Source organism: Lactuca virosa, chromosome 8 (genome assembly GCF_052849685.1).
Source record: "Lactuca virosa cultivar CGN04683 chromosome 8, Lactuca_virosa_CGN04683_v6, whole genome shotgun sequence".
Classification (NCBI taxonomy): domain Eukaryota; kingdom Viridiplantae; phylum Streptophyta; class Magnoliopsida; order Asterales; family Asteraceae; genus Lactuca; species Lactuca virosa.
Window position 1 is genome coordinate 256,494,097 of NC_136433.1, and position 21,326 is coordinate 256,515,422.

The following is a 21,326-nucleotide window of genomic DNA, read 5'->3' on the forward strand; positions in this document are numbered from 1 at the left end:
TTTCTCAGCCTGATCCAGCAGTTCTTGAAAAGTAGGTTGCATTAACAACCATACGGGAACTACAAATCACCTCTTCTCTTGCTCACCAACATAAACCGCTAAACAGCCTTTTGGGATATCCATAGATTTTGTTGTGCTACTTCCATTAGAGAAAGACCGTTTAAGAATTTGCTTTGCTTGAGTGATGCGGGGCATAAGGATGGCCATTTTATAAAGAGGGTATTGTCTTTTAACTTCAAAAGGCTTACGGTGAATGAAAATTCTCAAAGCACGACTTCTTGGGGAAAAGCTGTGAATCTGTGGTTGTGTTATTCATCTTGAATGGTTTATATATCCATATGATATATGGAAAATTAGACCAAGGATGGTGACATATGGTGGAAATGGGATCAATACCACATGCCTTTGTCTTTCCTGTTGTTAAAAGGAAGAAAATACATAATTAATTTATGAATCTAAAGGAAATTATAGGATCACAAATATTTCAAGGATTGGTTGGTCCATCCAAATAAAAAAACCATGTGATGATGCCTATACAAAGGTTTCCTAATCAATGCGATGAATTATATCCATATACAAAATACATTATAGGCCACACCTGTTGTAAGAAAACCCCAGTGCTTTTAGACAATACTATGGGTTTGTTAGGAAGCAGAGCCACACTCCCATTAATATCACATGGGCCCATGATGTTTGTAGAGTTCTTCACCGCTTACCTTCTGTAGAGAATACTGGCCATACATGTTTTCCTCCATGATTAATTCTTTTGGGTATACAAGTACAAGTTTAATCCATTATTTTATCTCTGAATATATGGTTGTGATATGTAAGATCATACTTTCTTGCAAGTTGAGAAACAGAGCACATGATATTGCCTTTCTGTCACAACGTCCCTATCTGTAATTTAATTGCTTTCTTATCAACTACAGTACATTAATTTAAAGTTTCAATAAACCATTATATAAAGCATATGATAGGCAAAGCATCAGCACACTTTCCTCTATAGCTCCTCTGCAGCATCTTTTAACAAAGAAAATAATCACATTGTTTTACTTCCTTCAGCAACCTTCATAAAAATGGGTATTCGTATGCCTCGGATCATTCAAGCAAAACAAATTGTCCAAAGGTCTTTGTCAAATGGAACTCGCATATCAACAATGGATCTACCAAAAGGCTATTTTGCAGTTTATGTTGGGGAGCAAGAGCAAGAAAAGAAGCGCTTTGTGGTTCCTGTGTCACTGTTAAACCAACCTTCATTTCAAGACTTATTACATCAGGCAGAGGAAGAGTATGGATATGACCATCCAATGGGTGGCCTCACAATCCCATGTAGCGAGCACATATTCTTTGATCTCGCAACTCGTCTGGGCGCATTATGAGTTCAAGTTATTGCATTATAGTTGTAACAGTTTTTTTATTAGCACTGATCACTGACCTTTTTGCAACATGTGACGCTCATCAGTTGTCCAGGTTGTTTTGAAAATCAAATTCGGACTTCTTTCAAATCCACTCTGTATTGATTAATGATATAATTTAGACTTGAATGACAAACAAAATTCAGTGTAAATAGTTTTCTCAAGAACAGTTTTAACTCGATTTAAGATTGTCTGTAGATTGATATAAGCATCTTATACGTATTTTCTCCTAGGGTTCCTAAGATAGAATCATCTTATGCTTTAACTGTAAGACAAGTCTTAAGAAGAATTCTCCAGAGCTAATACTCGGAAAGGGGAGATGCCCATAATTTCTTATAGTACATTTGAAGCATCAAACTCCTAAATGAAGCATACTAGGAGTATCTTCTTCCCAAATTAAACTCTCAAATATATAAGAAAAAATATCCATGTGGGGGGCAACAAGTAATCAATATTTGTTGCCAGATTAGTCCAAACTTTCCATTTATCACTATGTATTAGGCTTTACGCGAAGGTATAGCAGGAGAGGTGTGGAGACATACACACCTAGAGGGATTCTACCATTTTCATATGAATTAAAGATTTATCTATAAAAAAGCGGACATCATCAAAATAAATTTTGTGTATGTGGCTCTTTAATTATATATGATTAAACAAGCCATAACCCTTCATCTGATTCACTAAGGTAGCCCTATGTAGCCTATTGCCAGAATAATCTATAAGAAACTCTTGTATTCCGTGACAATTGATTTATAAATTAGGATTTTTTCAGTAGTGGGAAATCCGTGGCAAATGTGTGGGTAATTACCCACAGATTTTGTCTGTGGGTAATTTTTGTGGGTGAAAGCCATTTGTGTAGTAGTGTTTGTATTAAATAAGTTTGCATTCCTCCAGTAATAGCTATCAGATTGTAGCAGGTCCTCTAGTTCTCTTCCAATGAATATCAAGTTACAAATGTGTGAGCTCCATAGGCGTCAGCGTACTCTTTTGGAGTTATTTCATTATATGTGTAAACTAAAGTCCGATTCTAATCTACTACTATATTTATTACTTTTTATGCTCAGCATACTTTTTTAGAGTTGTTTCATGATATGTGTATCTATATGATATGCCCTTTGAGTAGAAAAATATAAATCTATTACATGCAGGAAAATGGATGGCGACAAAGCTCATGATCCGTTCTCATATAGACTTTTCTTAATTCATTTTATCATTTTGCATACCGGTTTCTGAAAAAACAAACTGATATGACGTGCTTTTATCTTCTTAGGGACGCACATCAAGTTATGAGAAATTATTATAGCCAAAATTGTGGATGATGCAATTTTCTGCATTTCTTATCTCATAACGCTAAACAAAATCCAATAAACTCTAAATAGTTCTGGTTCGAGTTTCTTACAAAAATGGGACAATTGTCTCTAATTACAAATGATAAAAAAATTCTACGACTGGTCATTTAACTACTCATGAAAACTAAGAATGCTGTATACAAGTCATAATGCGCCCAAACGAGAAGCTAAATCCGTGAACGTATATTCACTACATGGAATAGCCAGGCCGCCCATCGGATGACTATACCCAAATTCTTCCTCAGCCTGATCTAGCAGTTCCTGAAAAGTAGGTTGCATTAAGAACCATATGGGAACTACAAATATCTTCTTCTCTTGCTCACCAGCATAAACCACTAAACAGCCTTTTGGGATATCCATAGATGTTGTTGTGCTACTTCCATTTGAGAATGACCGTTTAAGAATTTGCTTTGCTTGAGTGATGCGGGGCATAAGGATGACCATTTTATAAGAGGGTATTGTCTGTTAACTTCAAAAGGCTTACGGTGAATGAAAATTCTCAAAGCACGACTTCTTGGGGAAAAGCTGTGAATCTGTGGTTGTGTTATTCATCTTGAATGGTTTATATATCCATATGATATATGGAAAATTAGATGAAGGATGGTGACATATGGTGGAAATGGGATCAATACCACATGCCTTTGTCTTTCCTATTGTAAAAAGGAAAAAAATACATAATTAATTTTTGAATCTAAAGGCCAATATAGGATCACAAATATTTCAAGGATTGGTTGGTCCAATGAAATACAAAAACCATGTGATGATGCCTATACTAAGGTTTCCTAATCAATACGATGAATTATATCCATAAACATAATACATCATATGCCACACCTGTTTAAGAAAAACCAATGATTTTAGCCGGAACTTTAGGTTTGTTAGGAAGCAGAGCCATACTCCCATTAATATCACATGGGCCCATGATGTTTGTAGTGTGCTTCACTGTTTACTTTCATGTTATCCTCTATGTTTAATTCTTTTGGGTATACAAGTACACTTTTAAGCCATTATACTATCTCTAAATATATGGTTGTGATATGTAAGATCATACTTTCTTCCAAGTTGAGAAACAGAGCACATGATACTGGAATTCTGTCACGATGCCGCTATCTGTAGTTTAATTGCCTTTTTATCATCTATTGTACATTTGAAGCTTCAATAAGCCATTATATAAAGCATCCAATAAGCAAAGCACCAACACACTTTCCTATGTAACTCCCACACGACATCTTTTAACAAAGAAAATACTCTCACATTGTTTTACTTCCTTCAGCAACCTTCAGAAAAATGGGTATTCGTATGCCTCAGATCATTCAAGCAAAACAAATTCTTCAAAGGTCTTTGTCAAGTGGAACTCGCACATCAAAGGCGAGGGTATGTGTAAAATCCCAAAATCATCCATAAACGTTTTAGAAAATTAGAGTGTAGGTTTTACCAAAACGTTTTATTCATAATCATTAACAAATCATAAAATTGTCTTTTCATGTTACATCAACATAATCACAGTACAGAACGGAACCTAAGTCTTGTTTTGCAAACCATATCACAAAATAAAGTAGATAAACCAGATGCCATGCCCCTCTGCGAATGTCCAGATGTCTCAATCATGCCAGCTCCTTGCCATTCGAACTTAAAAGACCTACAACTAAAAACATAAAGTAATAATTTTAAGCCTAAGTCTTAGTGAGTAATCACAACACTTAATCACTATATAAATTATATGCATTTTGAAACTTACACATAAACATATAACTGAGCACATAAGCATATAACTGAACACATAAGCATATACAATGAAATGTAAACCTATTAGCATGTTAACATAACTGACCACGATCAAAAGATTCCCTCTGAGTGTTCTATCTCTACTTGACTTGGTATTGACCACTTCCCTGGTCTATCATGGTCTTGACCACTTCCCTTAGATAGGTATGTCATGGTCCTGATTCCACTAGATTCCACTAGATTCTATCTAAGAGGTCTATCTATAGTCTGGATAGCATATAACACATAATATATGTAGTAATTAAGTTCGCGAGAACTCATCTAAGTGAATGATAAAGCAATCCACTCACACTGAGCTGAGCGGTACCGATACTGTCTCGAACTACTACACAATAATGACCCTAATTTACTATTTAAGGTATAAAATCTAATTAACTAGCTCTTCTAACAAAAATTTCTCTTTAAACCCCCTTCTTTAGGGTAAAAGTCCATTTTTCCCAACTGGTCTAAGATACACTTTTACTAATAAATGAAAAAACTTAAACTTGGTCAAAAGTCAACGGTAAACGACCACCGCACCATGGCGAGACCTTGACCGGAGCGTGGTCTGGCTCAGATAACAATCATGATGAATCTGCCCACAACATCGTGGTTGGTCCTTAGCTACGCTGTGGTCTGCTTGATAGATTCCAAACCTTATTTAGTCCTTAATCTGTGAAGATAAATCCTAATACTTTACAAAAAGCTTCATGGCACCCTAATGGTTCATAAAAATCATAACTTTATGGTCATACATGTCCTTCACCAAACTAGGTTAAAATAAAGGAAAATGTGGTGAAATCCGCATGCATGGCACCAAATCAAGTTGTGAATCTAGATCTGAAACATATAATACTCGTGGGACTTAAAAGAGCAATAAACATGCAAACTTTATTGCAATAAATCTCTCAAAATATCATAAACAAGGAGAAACTAGCTCAAAACCTAGACCTACTAAGAATGAAGTATAAAGTAACAAGCTTGATGACTTACATAAGCCCAAAAGATGACTAGCAAACCAGATAATAAAAAGCTTCTTGTTTCCTTGCTTCCAAATGAGCACTCAAAAACCTTCAACGAGAAAAACATGCCCAAAAAGTACCAAAAATAGAGGAGAGAAGAGGCTCATAGTTGTGAAAAGGAGGCTAGGGTTTGCTCCCACAGAGCTCTTGATGTGATGGAGGCTGAAAAATGACCTAAAACATAGAAAAATGCGTTTAAATACGGAGCAAAACACTAATTTTATAGGCTTGGGCTGCACAACTCACCATGTCGTGATCTTTATATGCACACAAAGGTATTAACAAGCGTCACAATTATATCTAATTATTTTTGACTTAAAACATACCGAACTTAATTCATTAATACATGAAAAGAGTTCGTAATATCACTTTTCCCATTTTATCCCTTTGGCTCCAAAACACACTTCATGGGCTTAAATCACTTAACCAACATTATCAACATCTAGTAAGGTCCGAACTTTAATCCATGAAACCCTAGACCTTTATTTGATCAAATTATGGTCCGCTATCCGTAAATAAGAAACATCCCGAAATTGGATGCTATAGTATGCAATACTTACGTAATTACTGATACACACAATAGGTGAATAGTATAACCAACTTTCATAACTGATAATATTTGGAGGAAATAGAGTTTAATTTTTTTTATTGCAATACAACAACACATAAGGAGAATGGAGAAATAGATACACAAATTTGTAGGATGAATGAAACAAAACTTTTAATTTTGTGAAATTAACAACCTATGGACGTTTTTTCTAAGCTTTTTATATTTATTTCTATATTAGGATGAAACTTTGGAGGTAAATTTCAGCAACGTGTGGTCGAGTAAGGGTTTTGGATGTTTATGAAGTATATAAACATTGTTTTTAAACATAGATTTATAACGGGGTATAGTAGTCAATTGATAAAAACGTTAAAATTATTATAATGTTTAAGAAAAAAGATTTGGGTAAATACAATATTTAAACGTATTAAGGGTAAATATTATATTTAGAAACTAGGTTTGATATATATATATATATATATATATATATATATATATATATATATATATATATATATATATATATATATATATATATATATATATTAATTTTTTATGTTTAAGACGGGTATATGAAATTCTCCTTTTAATCTTTGGTCGGTTACACAATACCACCATTAGAGTGTGTTGGTTTATTTTGTTGTATAAATATAACTTCAAGACCACCATTTGGACACACTATAAAATCACAATACACTCCTCTAATCTTCTCCTCTACTCCTTTTTGCTACTTGATGGTAACTACTCCTTTTTGCTACTTGATGGTAAAATCCAAGCCTTCTTTAAGTTCGGTGGTCTAGTAGAAGCACTTAAAAATGTTGTATGTATCTTGGCACCCCGTAGTGGAAATTGTTTTTAAGGTTACTATATTAAACACACCACTTTTTGTTTTTCTTGTTTGAAAAGGATACTTGAAAACCCCGAAATCATGAAAGAAAAGGATACTTGACCCTAAGTTCTTATAAAAATGCCTTTATAGCATTAGTTATATCAAATGTGAGGCATCGAACACCTATGTAATGCATACAAGGAGAAGAACCTTGACGAAACTACTACATAAGCAAAACATCTAATTGGGGGAACAAGTATTCAACGGTCATTGCAAAATTGATAAAATTTTCTATTTATATTATGGATAGATAGAGGGAGAAAGGGAGGGAGAGAGATACTATCCTTTGCATATGGTAGTATATATATGTGTCCTCATTTCTATTCCGTTGAATGACGAGTTATAGATGCCTGGAGAATCAGATTGTTTTTTACGTTTTCCGTGAACAAAGGTATTCAATACATATATAACAACAAAGGCGGTATAAACTAAAGTCTCATTCTCATGTACTACTATGTTTACGATTTATTACTTTTTAAGGTTTTTTGGCACTGTAGCACAACAAAGTTTGGCGAATTTACACATTTAGTCACTCAAGTAATTTTTGTGCTCAATTGGTCCTTAACGTTAGGAAATACCGACTAATTAAGGGTTTGGGGGAAATTTTATCCGGTTCATGAGTGACATCGTGACATGGCTGAATGTTTTGAGTAAAAATCATATGGGGTTTGTGGCATTGTATCACAACAAAGATTGACGAATTTACATATTTAGTCACTCAAGTAACCAACTGTTCCTGTATGAGGTTATATAATGGTGTAATTGATAGGTAAAATTCAACATTAATGGTCTATTAGGCACAAAAAAACTTGAGCGACTAAATGTGTAAAATGACCAAACTTTGTTGTGCTACAGTGCCAAAAACATACTTTTTATGCCCAACATACTTTTTGGGAGTTGTTTCATTATATGTGTATCTATATGTTATGCCCTTTGAATACAAAAAACATAAATTTATTGCATACAGGAAGATGGATTGTGACAAAGCTCATGATCCGTTCTCATGTAGGCTTTTCTTAATTCATTTTATCATTTTGTATATCGGGTTCTGAAACTGACACACACAATATATATATATATATATATATATATATATATATATATATATATATATATATATATATATATATATATATATATATATATATAAGTATTGTTCAGCACTCCATTTGAGTGACAAGTATGTCATCCATTATAAAAAGTAGCACCAGTCATAGAGCTAAATTACCAGAATCTATAACTATGTTCAAAAGTTTCAATCCATAACAAAAGTCTTAAGATAAGCGTTCTCCAGAGCTAGTACTCGGAAAGGGGAGATACCGAAAATTTCGTATTATAATTTGGTATAGTAGATTTAAAGCATTAAACACCTAACTAAAGCATACTAGGAGTATCTCCTTGCCAAATTAGACTCTCGCGTAGGCAAAAACTCCATGTGGGGGGAAAAGTAATCAATATCCACTGCCACGTTAGTCCAAACTTCCCATTTATCATTATGGAATAGGCTTTACGGGAAGGGATAGGAGAAGGAGGGGGTGGAGATATACACACCCATATGGATTCTACGATTTTCATATGAATTAAAAATTTACATAAAAAGCGGACATCATCAAACCGAATTTTACGTATGCGGGTCCTTAATCATTTATGATTAAAACAAGCCAAAACTCTTCATGTGATTCATTAAATTTGTCCTATGTAGCTTATTGCAAGAATAATCTTGCCCGATAAGAAACTCTTGTATATTTCTAGTAAATGTGCTTGCATTCCTCCACTAATAATTATTGCAGGACTTATAGTTATCTTCCAATGAAAATCAAGTTATAAACATCCGAGCTCCATAGGCATCAGGTTGGTTTTACATTTTCTTTAAACTGAAAATGCATTATATAATATATATAAAAACACTAGACGGTAAAGAATAAAAAAATAGAACATAGAACAAAGCAGAACATGCAACGTTTTCTATTAAAATAAGGCTAGTGTTGTGTGCTTCATATTTAAATAAAATATTTCATGAGCTGAACACATATTTATCTCTTGTATAAACTACAGTCTCAATTTATGTAGTATTATGTTTACTATTCATTACTTTTTATGCTCAACATACTTTTTATGCTCAACATACTTTTTGGAACGAAGATGTGTCATCTAGAAGGAGGATCTGCCAACATAGAGGAACATGCGCCATAATTGAAGAGGATGCGCCATCTTGAGGGAGGATCTGCCATATTGATGGTGGATGCGCCATCTTGGGAACAAGGTGCACCACTTAGTGTGCCATCGTGTACTTCGGAGTATTAATGTTCTGCTGATGTGTTGATGTGTGTTGCTGAAGCATGAATGTGCCACTGATGATCATGATGCACCGGTAGGGCATCATGATGTACCGTTAGTTGTCTTGATGTGCCACACATGTTCCTGGTGTGCACATGTGTTCCTGATGTGCCATGTCATCCCTTGAAGGTGTCACATCTGCTCTGATGTATACTATGATGCTCAAGATTATCCAAGAATTCTCAAAAGATGAAGATGCTTAAGGACATGCATAGGGGGTGCCAGCAAGGGACAAGGTGCCACTCCATGGCACCTGATGTGCCGTCATGGTACCTCACCGAAGTGTCATGCACCGGAGGTGCCACTAATTGACAATGGGTGCCACTCGATGACACTTGTGTGTCTGTGGTGTATTAATGGTGTCAATACAATGTCTCTCAAGAATGAAGGTTCTAGAAGCCTCTACATTACATTCCGTGATTGGTTGGTGTTTAGGTTATCCCCTTCGTCTGCTAGTTATGGATGATCTTGGCCCATTAGAATTAGGTTTTCTTATGCTTGCCTATAAACATGTCCATTTACCTATCATTGTAAATTGCTAGATTTTAGTGAGAGCTCAAAGTGACATATAACATTGAGTGTTTGTAATAGTACCTGAAAGTTAACAAAATTATCTCTCTCTCTCTCTCTCTCTCTCTCTCTCTCTCTCTCTCTCATTCGATTGTGGACCTAGGTCACCTTGACCGAACCACCTTAAATATTATGTTCAATTTTTTATTTAAGTTTTTCAGAAGTGTTTTTCCTCGAGCGTCACCGAAGTTTCTTTAACATTTGTTTAAAGTGCTTAACTTGTTTTGTTGTCATCCCAAGAAACTGGTATCAGAGCTATGGTTAAAGATTAGAGATTTAAGATCGACTAATTCAATGGAAAAAATTTCGGAAAATGCAAACCGAAGACTACCTCTACTAGGAGAATTTACATGAAACTTTGTCCGAAGAGAAGCCTTTTCTTACGAAGCATTTTCTTATGAAGCAGGAGGATTGGGAACTTTTAGATGAGCAGGCACATGGAGTGGTGAGATTGTCCTTGGCATAGAATGTAGCTTACAACATTTTCATGAAAAGAATGCTTATGGGTTGCTCAAAGCGCTATCTAAGATGTACGAAAAACCTTCAACAACAAATAAGGTTCATTTGATTCGACAATTGGTAAATCTGAATATAAAGGAGGGTGGCTCAGTGACTGATCATGTTAATGAATTTATTACAATCCAATTAAGGCTAAATTAAACGAATCGTTAACCATGTGTACAAGTTTCAATCCGTAAGACAACTCTTAAGATAAACGTTCTCCAAGGTTAACACTCGGAAAGGGGAGATACCCATAATTTCTTATAATAATTTTTTTACTATATTTGAAGCATCAAACAACTAACTAAAGCACACTAGGAGTATCTCCTTGCCAAATTAAACTCTCACGTAAGCATAAACTCCATGTGGGGGCAACATGTAATCAGTATTCGTTGCCACTTTAGTCCAAACTTCCGATTTTTCATTATGGATTAGGCTTTATGTGAGGGGATAGGAGGAGGAGGGGGTGGTGACACACACACCCAGAGAGATTCTACCATTTTCATACGAATTGAAGATTTATATATAAAAAGGGGACATCATCAAATCAAATTTTACGTTTGTGGGTCCTTAATTATTTATGGTTAAAAAAAACCAAAACTGTTCATCTGATACATTAAGGTAGTCCTATGTAGCCTGTGGTCAGAATAATCTTGCCCGATAAGAAACTCTTGTATATTTTTAATAAATGTGTTTGCATTCCTCCAGTAATAGCTATCAGATTGTAGCAGGTCCTCTAGTTCTCTTCCAGTGAAATTCAAGTTCTAGATGTGTGAGCTCAATAGGCATCAGGTTGATTTTATGTTTCCTTTAAACAGAAAATGCATTATGAAATATATATAAAAACACTAGAGGGTACAAAACAGGAAAAAAATAAAAATAGAACATAAAATGAAACAGAACATGCAGTGTTTTCCGTTGAAGTAAGCCTAGTGTTGTGTAGTTCATATTTAAATAAAATTTTCCTAAGCTGAATACATATAATTATATCTTGTGTAAACTACACTCTCATTCTCATGTACTAGTATGTTTAGTATTTATTACTTTTTATGCTCAGTCTCATTCTCATGTACTACTGTGTTTATTATTTATTAACTTTTATGGCCGGCATACCTTTTAGGTGTTGTTTCATTATATATGTATGTATATGGTATGCCCTTTGAATACAAAAACATAATTTTATTACATACAGGAAGATGGATTGCAACAAAGCTGATGATCGGTTCTCATGTAGCCTTTTCTTAATTCATTTTATCATTTTATATATCGGTTTCTGAAATAAGAAACTGACGTATGAGGTGATTTTATCTGTGTATAGTAGGGACACACTTCAACGTATGAGAAATATTTATACCCAAAATAGTAGATTGTGCAATTTACTGCATTTCATGTCTTATCTCATAAAGCTAAACAGAATACAATGAAGTCTAAATAGTTCCTTGTTCAAGTTTCTTACAAAAATGGGACAATTGTCTCTAATTACAAATGATAAAAAAATTCTACTGGTCAGTCACCTACTCATGATAACTAAGAATGTTGTATACAAGTCATAATGCGCTTAAACGAGAAGCTAAATCCGTGAACATATATTCACTACATGGAATAGTCAGGCCGCCCATTGGATGACTATACCCAAATTCTTTCTCAGCCTGATCCAGCAGTTCTTGAAAAGTAGGTTGCATTAACAACCATACGGGAACTACAAATCTCCTCTTCTCTTGCTCACCAACATAAACCGCTAAACAGCCTTTTGGGATATCCATAGATTTTGTTGTGCTACTTCCATTAGAGAAAGACCGTTTAAGAATTTGCTTTGCTTGAGTGATGCGGGGCATAAGGATGGCCATTTTATAAAGAGGGTATTGTCTTTTAACTTCAAAAGGCTTACGGTGAATGAAAATTCTCAAAGCACGACTTCTTGGGGAAAAGCTGTGAATCTGTGGTTGTGTTATTCATCTTGAATGGTTTATATATCCATATGATATATGGAAAATTAGACCAAGGATGGTGACATATGGTGGAAATGGGATCAATACCACATGCCTTTGTCTTTCCTGTTGTTAAAAGGAAGAAAATACATAATTAATTTATGAATCTAAAGGAAATTATAGGATCACAAATATTTCAAGGATTGGTTGGTCCATCCAAATAAAAAAACCATGTGATGATGCCTATACAAAGGTTTAGCCAGAACTGTGGGTTTGTTAGGAAGCAGAGCCACACTCCCATTAATATCACATGGGCCCATGATGTTTGTAGTGTTCTTCACCGTTTACCTTCTGTAGAGAATACTGGCCATACATGTTATCCTCTATGTTTAATTCTTTTGGGTATACAAGTACATGTCTAAGCCATTATACTATCTCTGAATATATGGTTGTGATATGTAAGATCATACTTTCTTCCAAGTTGAGAAACAGAGCACATGATACTGCCATTCTGTCACGATGTCGCTATCTGTAGTTTAATTGCCTTTTTATCATCTATTGTACATTTGAAGCTTCAATAAGCCATTATATAAAGCATCCGATAGGCAAAGCACCAGCACACTTTCCTATGTAACTCCCCCACAACATCTTTTAACAAAGAAAATACGCTCACATTGTTTTACTTCCTTCAGCAACCTTCAGAAAAATGGGTATTCGTATGCCTCGGATCATTCAAGCAAAACAAATTCTCCAAAGGTCTTTGTCAAATGGAACTCGCACATCAACAATGGATCTACCAAAAGGTTATTTTGCAGTTTATATTGGGGAGCAAGAAAAGAAGCGCTTTGTGGTTCCTGTGTCACTGTTAAGCCAACCTTCATTTCAAGACTTATTACATCAGGCAGAGGAAGAGTATGGATATGACCATCCAATGGGTGGCCTCACAATCCCATGTAGTGAGCACACATTCTTTGATCTCGCAACTCGTCTGGGCGCATTATGAGTTCAAGTTATTGCATTGAATTTGTAAATAGTTTCTTTTATAAAGTACTAATCACTGACCTTTTTGCAACATGTGACACCTCATCAGTTGTCCAGGTTGTTTTGAAACTCGAATTCGGACATCATTCGAATCCACTATGTATTGATTAATTATATAATCTAGACTTGAATGACAAACAAAATTCATTGTAAATAGTTTTCTCAAGATATGTTTGACTCAATTTGAAGATTGTCTGTAGACTGATATAAGCATTGTATACATATTTCCTCCTTGGGTTCCTGAGCTAGAATCAGCTTATGCTTTGACCGATACGAGCAATTCAAAGATCAAGCATTACTGTTATTCTCTCTTTCCTGTTCCTAAAACTCAGAGAGGATAACCATGAATAAAACGTAATATTTGTACCACTCTTGTTGCATGTTTGGTTGTAATATTATTATCAAAGAATCACACAATTATGTTGTGATAAGTAAAATGTACAGATTTCTATATAGGACTCGGTGTCTGTCCTTAACAAGATCATTGCGTACATATATGAAAAATAAGAAATATATATACATGTTTAAACATTATTATAAGAGTATATATACATGTCTCCATTCAATGGGTACTATTTTCTCTAGAAGAAATTGCTTTCCAGAGGGAAAAACTTTTTGCAGCTGCATGAATATATTGTTTAAGAACCCAATTTTTTATTTATCTAGTCAAGGAAAAAAAACTATGTTCGACATATATATATATATATATATATATATATATATATATATATATATATATATATATATATATATATATATATATAGCGTTCAATCTGGAACATTTCTTATTGCGACAAACGAGCGGTGAACGTCAATGAAACATCATTTAAGGGGTTTTATTATTTATTTTCGTTTATTTTTTCCATTTTTATTATTTTTTATTTTTCGTTTAAAAATAAATTTAAACAGATATATGCTCGGTTATTACGTTTTCAATTTTTTTTCGTTTTTTTTTAAAAAAATATATATTTTTTCTTTTTTTCATATTTTTTCTTTTTTTTTTGTTTTTTTTAATATGTATACTACATACTTGAAGATACTAGTGTTTTTCTTTATTTTTGTTTCTATTTTTTTTTTTATTTTTTTTTCTTTTGTCTTTTTGATTTTTTGATTTTTTAAATTAAATATTGATTTGAGCTTCTAATGTTTAGCAATTATAAAATTTTAAATAAAAAAATATTAAGGATCATAATATTTTTCCTTCATACTTTTTTTTTGAATCATATTATTTTTGAATCATTAAATTTAAATCAAAATATTTTGAATCATACTATTTTGAATCAAATCATTTTTGAATCATATGATTTTGGATCAATAATATCGAAGAGGGGCCTCTTGACACAATCCCATTTCTTTCTCTTTTTATTTCCGTTGGTCTATTCAATTAAATATAGTTTTTGTTTAAAAAAACTTATGGATCATTATATATTTTGAGTCATTTAATTTTGGATCATAAAACATATAATTAAGGATAATAAAATATTTGAGTCTCAATATTTTTGGATCATAACAAATTAAGGATCATTTACAAGTTAAATCAAAAGTTTTATTTGAATCATAAATGAATCATCACATTTTGGATCATATTATATTCAACATTTAAAAAAAAAATTAATATTTCTTAGAATTAAAAATAAATATTTCAAAAACTTATTTTTGAAAAATTCTTTTTACAATGTCTCTAGTATATTAAGTAGAAGTGTCCTTTAAATTTTTATGATTTTTGGAGAATTCTTTAATGGTTGTTTTACAATTTTTTTTTTTCAAATTTTCATGATTGCATGTGCCCATTTTATATAGAATTAAATTTAAAGAAAAAAAAAGTTATGGCCAAAAAACGGAGTCTTAATATATATAGAATCTATAACAATGTGCACAAGTTTGAATCCGTAAGAAAAGTTTTACGATAAGCGTTCTCCATAGCTAATACTCGGAAAGGGTAGATACCAAAAATTTCTTATTATAATTTTTAATAGTAGGTTTGAAGCATTAAACACCTAACTAAGGCATATTATGAGTATCTCCTTGCCAAATTAGATTCTCACGTAAGCAAAAACACCATGTGAGAGGAAACCAGTAATCAATACCCATTGCCAAATTAGCCCAAACATCCCATTTATCATTATGGACTTGGCTTTATGCGAGGGGATAGGAGGAGGGGTGTCACACCCCAAAACCGGAACGGCAAAAACGTTTTGGGGTGGAGGACGTCATGTTTAGTATCACAAGACATGCATCATAGTAATCAAAGTAATAAGCAACCATTTCATTAGAAAGAAAGTGTTTACAATGTATGATCACAAAACATAGAATACGTATACAAATAACAAAACAAGACTTGAAGCTATACTGCTCCATCTTCTGAATCCCAGTGCAAGTACCTGTCTATTAGGCTCCTGAGAATACAAGTTATTTGAAAGAGTTGATCAGCAATTAAGCTGGTGAGTTCATAAGATTTTAGTGATATTAATAAATCGTAAATTCTATTTAGAAAAGTTCGCCAGTTCCTCCAGGAAATCCTATATTTCCTGCCTTGAATGAAAGATGAGTAAAAATGACTCTACAGTCCTTTCTATGTGTACTAAATGGATACAAGTTACATAAAACTCAGAGTAAACAAACAATCGGTTGTGTGTATCCGCCCTAAGCCCACAACCAAACAAGGAACAGGGAATGAGGCAGATAACACACATCTCATTGGTTGTTAGATCCTTATGGTATATAACCCTGGTGTATCCTCTTGGTACTCATGGAGTTAACTGTAATAGTTCCTTTGTATATGAATGAAAAGATTCTTTCAGAAAACCCTTATTTCATATGGTAAAATGGTGACCACAGTGATTACTCCTATAATCACTTAGTTTATATTAGATATATATGATCTAATATCGACTAGATAGTTAATTGAGTGAATCTGCCCTAAGCCCACAACCAAACAAGGAACAGGAAGTAAGGCGGAAAACACTCATCCAACTACCTATTGGGTATTAATGATATATAATCGTGCTGTATAAACTAAAGTATTATAGAGTTAGGCACCGAAGATCCTTTGAGTATATATACTGGTTTAATAAAATGGATTAAACCCTTAACTGGTAAGTTTCTAGTTTTGTATACCAAACGACTGATTTGGAAAATGTGTTTTGTACTAGAAGACTGTGCCATGACTCTGTGTCCTATGACTTGACCCATACCTGGTACCCTCATGATGACTCAATGTATACTGGACATATATATCTAGAATCGGATAGATAGTAGACTGGGTGAATCTGTTCCAAGCCCACAACCAAACAAGGAACAGGAAATGAAGCGGAAAACACACATCCTATTACCTGTCGGATCCTATTGATATATATGTATCCTTTGATGTATACATTAGGGAATCATAAGGTTAGCATTATGGTCCTTTCTACTAAACGTAGCCTTCTACCAAGGCATCAAATATTATGGGTGTTCTTTCCTTGTATTAGTAGGTATTTTCCCAAGTGAGACTATCTTTCACTAAATATAGTTTATACATTAATGACTATGTGAGAAGATCACAAGTAAATGTAATAGGGAAAATAATGTTTTACCTCAGCAATGACACTGCTGGCTATAAAGTAATAAAATACAGACTCCAGGTAGTATTAAATGAACGATACACCTCGGGGAGTCTAAAGTAGCCTTTAATCCTAAGTCGGTTAATTAAAGGTTTAAATGTGAATTAGTATATAACTAGGAAGATGTATTATGATAGTTTTATCATCTCACGTCTGCTAGTCCTGGTACGTGAAATCGTACCAGTGTCAATGCAAACCCGGCAAGAGATATTATTAGGTTTATCATCTCGCGTCTACTAGTCCTGGCGTACCAGTGTGAATGCAAACCCGGCAAGTGATATTATTAGGTTATCATCTCGCGTCTGCTAGTCCTGGTACGTGAAAACGTACCAGTGTCAATGCAAACCCGGCAAGAGATATTGTTAGGTTTATCATCTCGCGTCTTCTAGTCCTAGTACGTGAAATCATACCAGTGTCAATGCAAACCCGACAAGATGTATTAACGTGATTTTTCCCGGTACTTAGTATGGTGTATTCCTCCCTGTTTCTCTTTATAGTGGGTTCTCTTTATATTATCGTGTATTGTATCTAGCATGAACTGGATTCCTAAACTATACCTATTATAGTTTACTAATGTTTTCTTTGAACTGATATTGAAAAGACTCTTTTATCTACCAAGTTATGCCAGGACTTTAAAAACGGAGTTTTGTGAAACTATAAAGTAACATAACTTTAAAAGAGTTTTTGAAACGTTTTGATCACTTATAAAAGGCATAAACAATATTTTGAAAGATATTTGAAACAAAAAATTACACAATTATCATTGTGTTCAACTTGTATTCGCCCCCTTAAAACATTAAAAATAGTTAAAAGATTCATTACGGGGTATGAACTCACCTGATGTGGGTGATTCAACGAATACACGTGTAAGGATGAGAAGTTCCACGAATGAAGTCCCGAGACTTAACGAGTCGATGTAGAGGCTTGAAATAGTCGATTTTGGCCAAGAACACTAGTGTGTGTTCTTGGTGAAACTTGAAGATTTGAAGATGTTTTTGAAGATCTCGAGTGAAGATCGGGATGATAGTTGAGAGAGAATTGGAGTGTTCTTGAGGTGGAAATGTGAGAAATGGCTGAAAATGATCAAGGACCACATATATACTCTTGGGTTTACGGCCAGGGTTAGGTTTACGGCCGTAAACTCCATGTTTACCGTCGTAAACTCCATGTTTACGGCCGTAAACTCCACATGTTGGAGTTTAGGGCTTTAGTGTTGTACAGTGTCTCTAGCTGGTACATTCTAACACTCCTTCCTTAAGTGTACTTGGCTTAAAACTCCTTAGAATGACCTATAACCAGACTAGGACTCATTTCCAATAAGTCTGACACTCAGTTGAGTTGACTGACTATGATTTTAAAAGCAAAATTTTTTCGAGTTGTCACAAGGGGGTGGAGATATTCACACTTAGATGGATTCTACCATTTTCATATGAATTAAAAATTTATATATAAAAAAGAGGACATCATCGAAACAAATTGTATGTATGTGGGTCCTTAATTATTTATGATTAAAACAAGCCAAAACTCTTCATCTGATTCATTAAGTTAGCCCTATGTAGCCCATTGCAAGAATAATCTTGCCCGATGAGCAACTCTTGTATATTTGTATTAAATGTGTTTGCATTCCTCCACTAATAGCTATCAGATTCTAGCAGGTCCTCTAGTTCTCTTCCAATGAAAATCAAGTTATAAATGTGTGAGCTCCATAGGTATCAGGCTGATTTTTCGTTTTCTTTAAACTGAAAATGCATTATGAAATATATATAAAACAAACTATGGTAAAAAACAAAAAAAAATATAGAACATAGAACAAAACTGAACATGCAATGTTTTCCTGTTGAAGTAAGGCTAGTGTTGTGTACTTCATATTTATATAAAATATTTCATAAGCTGAATACAAATATTTATCTCTAGTATAAATTCTAGTCTCAAATTATGTACTACCATATTTACTATTCGTTACGTTTTACTCTCAGCATACTTTTTGGAACCAAGATGTGCCATCTAGAAGGAGGATGCACCAACATAGAGGAACATGTGCCACAATTGAGGAGGATGCACCCTCTTGAGGGAGGATTTGCCATATTGAAGGTGGATGTGCCATCCCGAGAACAATTTGCGCGAGTCTAGTTTTCCATGGTGTACTCTGAAGTATTAATGCTCTCCTGATGTGTTGTTGAAGCACAAATGTGCCACTAATGATCATGATGCACCACTAAGGTATCATGATGTGCCACACATATTCCGTGTGTGCCACATGTGTTCTTGATGTGCCATGAAATCCCTTGAAGGTGCTACATAGGCTATGATGTATAATATGATTCTTAAGATTATCCAAGGATGCTCCGAAGTTGAAGATGCTCAAGGACATGCACAAGAGGTTCCACCAAGTGAAAAGGTGCCACTCCATGCCACCTAATGTGCTCTCATGGGTCCTCAACGAAGTTTGATGCACTGGAGGTGCCACTAAGTTATAAAGAGTGCCACTCAATGACCCATGATATGTGAGTGGTGTTTTGATGGTGTCAATACAATGTCTCTCAAGAATGAAGGTTCTAGAACCCTATGAATGGAATTCCATGATCGGTTAGAGTTTAGGGTATCCCCTTCATTGGCTAGTTATGGATTGGCCTACCCCATTAGAATTAGGGTTTCCAATGCTTGCTTATAAATAGGTTCAAATCCCCATCTTTGTAAATTACTATATTTTAATGAGAGCTCAAAGTGAGATACCACATTAAGTGTTTGTAACAGTTCCTAAAAGTTAATAAAATCATTTCTCTCTCTCTCTCTCTCTCTCTCTCTCTCATTTTCCCGTGGATGTAGCTCACATTGACTGAGCCACGTTTAATATTATATTCAGTTTTTAATTTAATTTTTTCAGAAGTTTTATTCCTTACGGGTCACCAATGTTTCTTTAACATTTGTTTGAAGTGCTTAAATTTTTTTGTTGTCATCCCAAGAAACTGATATCAGAGCTATGGTTATAGATAAAAGAGTTAAGATCCACAAATTCAATGGAAAAGATTTCACTTCATTCGACAATTGGTAAATCTAAAGATAAAGGAGGATGGGTCTGTGATTGATCATGTTAATAAATTTAATTCAATCCTATCAAGGTTGATGTCGATTGAGATTAAATTTGAAGATGAAATCAAAGAAGTGCTACTATTATCATATTTTCCTGATAGTTGGTCCGATACAGTGACATCGGTTAATAGCTCAACTAGGGGTGCTAAGTTGACATTATCATGCATTCGATATTTAATCCTTGGTGAGGATGTGAGTAGATGGAGTGGTGGACATGCTTCTAATAGTGTTCTAGTACTAAATACAGAGGAAGGGAGTCTAATAGAGGGTGTGGGGTAGTAGAATATCGAGGTTGAGAAGGAGAGGTAGACAGAACAACAAGAGGGACATTACATATTGGAACTACAAAGAGAGTGGTCATGTAATAATTTATTGCCCAATTTTCACGACAAATAAAGGTAAAAAAGAAATGAATGTGACATCATATTTGAAAGTGACACACTCATTTGTTCAGTTGGAAACTCAATAGAATCTTGGGTCTTGGATTCTAGTGCGTCAGGTCACAGTAGGCATTCCAAAGATGTAATGCAGAAATTTAGGCGTTAACAAGGGAAGGTCAAACTAGCAGATAACAAGTGTATGGATATCATAGGTGTCGAAGATGTGCTTCTCAAGACGACATTGGGTATGGATTGGACTTTGAAGAATGTCAAGTTCATTCCAGACCTAAAGAGGATGTTGATATCAGTTGGGCAGCTTGATAATGAAGTTCATGATATTATATTTGGTGATCAGAAGTGGAAAGTGAAAAAGGGAAACTTGATCGTTGCTAAGGGACAGAAAAAGTGTACACTATATATGGTGGAGGTTTCTGAAGATGAAACACACGATATTGCAGCAGTTGGGACATCCACTCTATGCCACCAAATACTTGTTCATATGAGTGAGGAAGGTATGAGGAAGTGTCACACCCCGCTAAAGTGGAAACACGAGGCATGACAGTAATAAAAGTTTTCATAGAAAAAGTTAAAAGTACATTACCATAATAAAAACATTTGATGTTTACAATCCAAATTTAAACACATCAAAGAAAAGTCTCCAAAACATCATTGTTCAAAAATTAAAATGACATAACATTTTCCACTTGATGCAACATGCTTTATGATGATGAATCTTTCGACCACTTACTAATTATCCCCTGAAAAGGCATGTAAAACGAGCGTCAACTATGGAAATAGTTGGTGACTTCACATGTTTACAAAAATAGTGGTTTCTTGAATCATAATTAAAGTTTTGATAAAAGTTTCCACAAATGAAAGTGCATTGCTAAC

The 21,326-nt window shown here is 34.3% G+C and overlaps 3 protein-coding genes and 1 pseudogene across 3 annotated transcripts; 2 read left to right on the plus strand and 2 right to left on the minus strand.

Annotated features, from left to right (window-relative positions):
• Positions 1 to 990: 990 nt before the first annotated feature.
• LOC145132077 (auxin-induced protein 15A-like) lies at positions 991 to 1,567 on the plus strand. The gene has a single exon (XM_079066729.1). It carries the CDS (start codon positions 1,077 to 1,079, stop codon positions 1,377 to 1,379), a length of 303 nt encoding a protein of 100 aa, XP_078922855.1. The 5' UTR covers positions 991 to 1,076; the 3' UTR covers positions 1,380 to 1,567.
• Positions 1,568 to 2,908: 1,341 nt separating this feature from the next.
• Positions 2,909 to 3,208, minus strand: LOC145131458 (auxin-responsive protein SAUR19 pseudogene; annotated as a pseudogene).
• Positions 3,209 to 11,941: 8,733 nt separating this feature from the next.
• Positions 11,942 to 12,241, minus strand: LOC145131459 (auxin-induced protein 15A-like). Its single transcript, XM_079066139.1, has one exon. It carries the CDS (start codon positions 12,239 to 12,241, stop codon positions 11,942 to 11,944), a length of 300 nt encoding a protein of 99 aa, XP_078922265.1.
• Positions 12,242 to 12,896: 655 nt separating this feature from the next.
• Positions 12,897 to 13,651, plus strand: LOC145132094 (auxin-responsive protein SAUR21-like). Its single transcript, XM_079066743.1, has one exon. The coding sequence runs from the start codon at positions 13,029 to 13,031 to the stop codon at positions 13,323 to 13,325; it is 297 nt and encodes a 98-aa protein (XP_078922869.1). The 5' UTR covers positions 12,897 to 13,028; the 3' UTR covers positions 13,326 to 13,651.
• Positions 13,652 to 21,326: the final 7,675 nt, after the last annotated feature.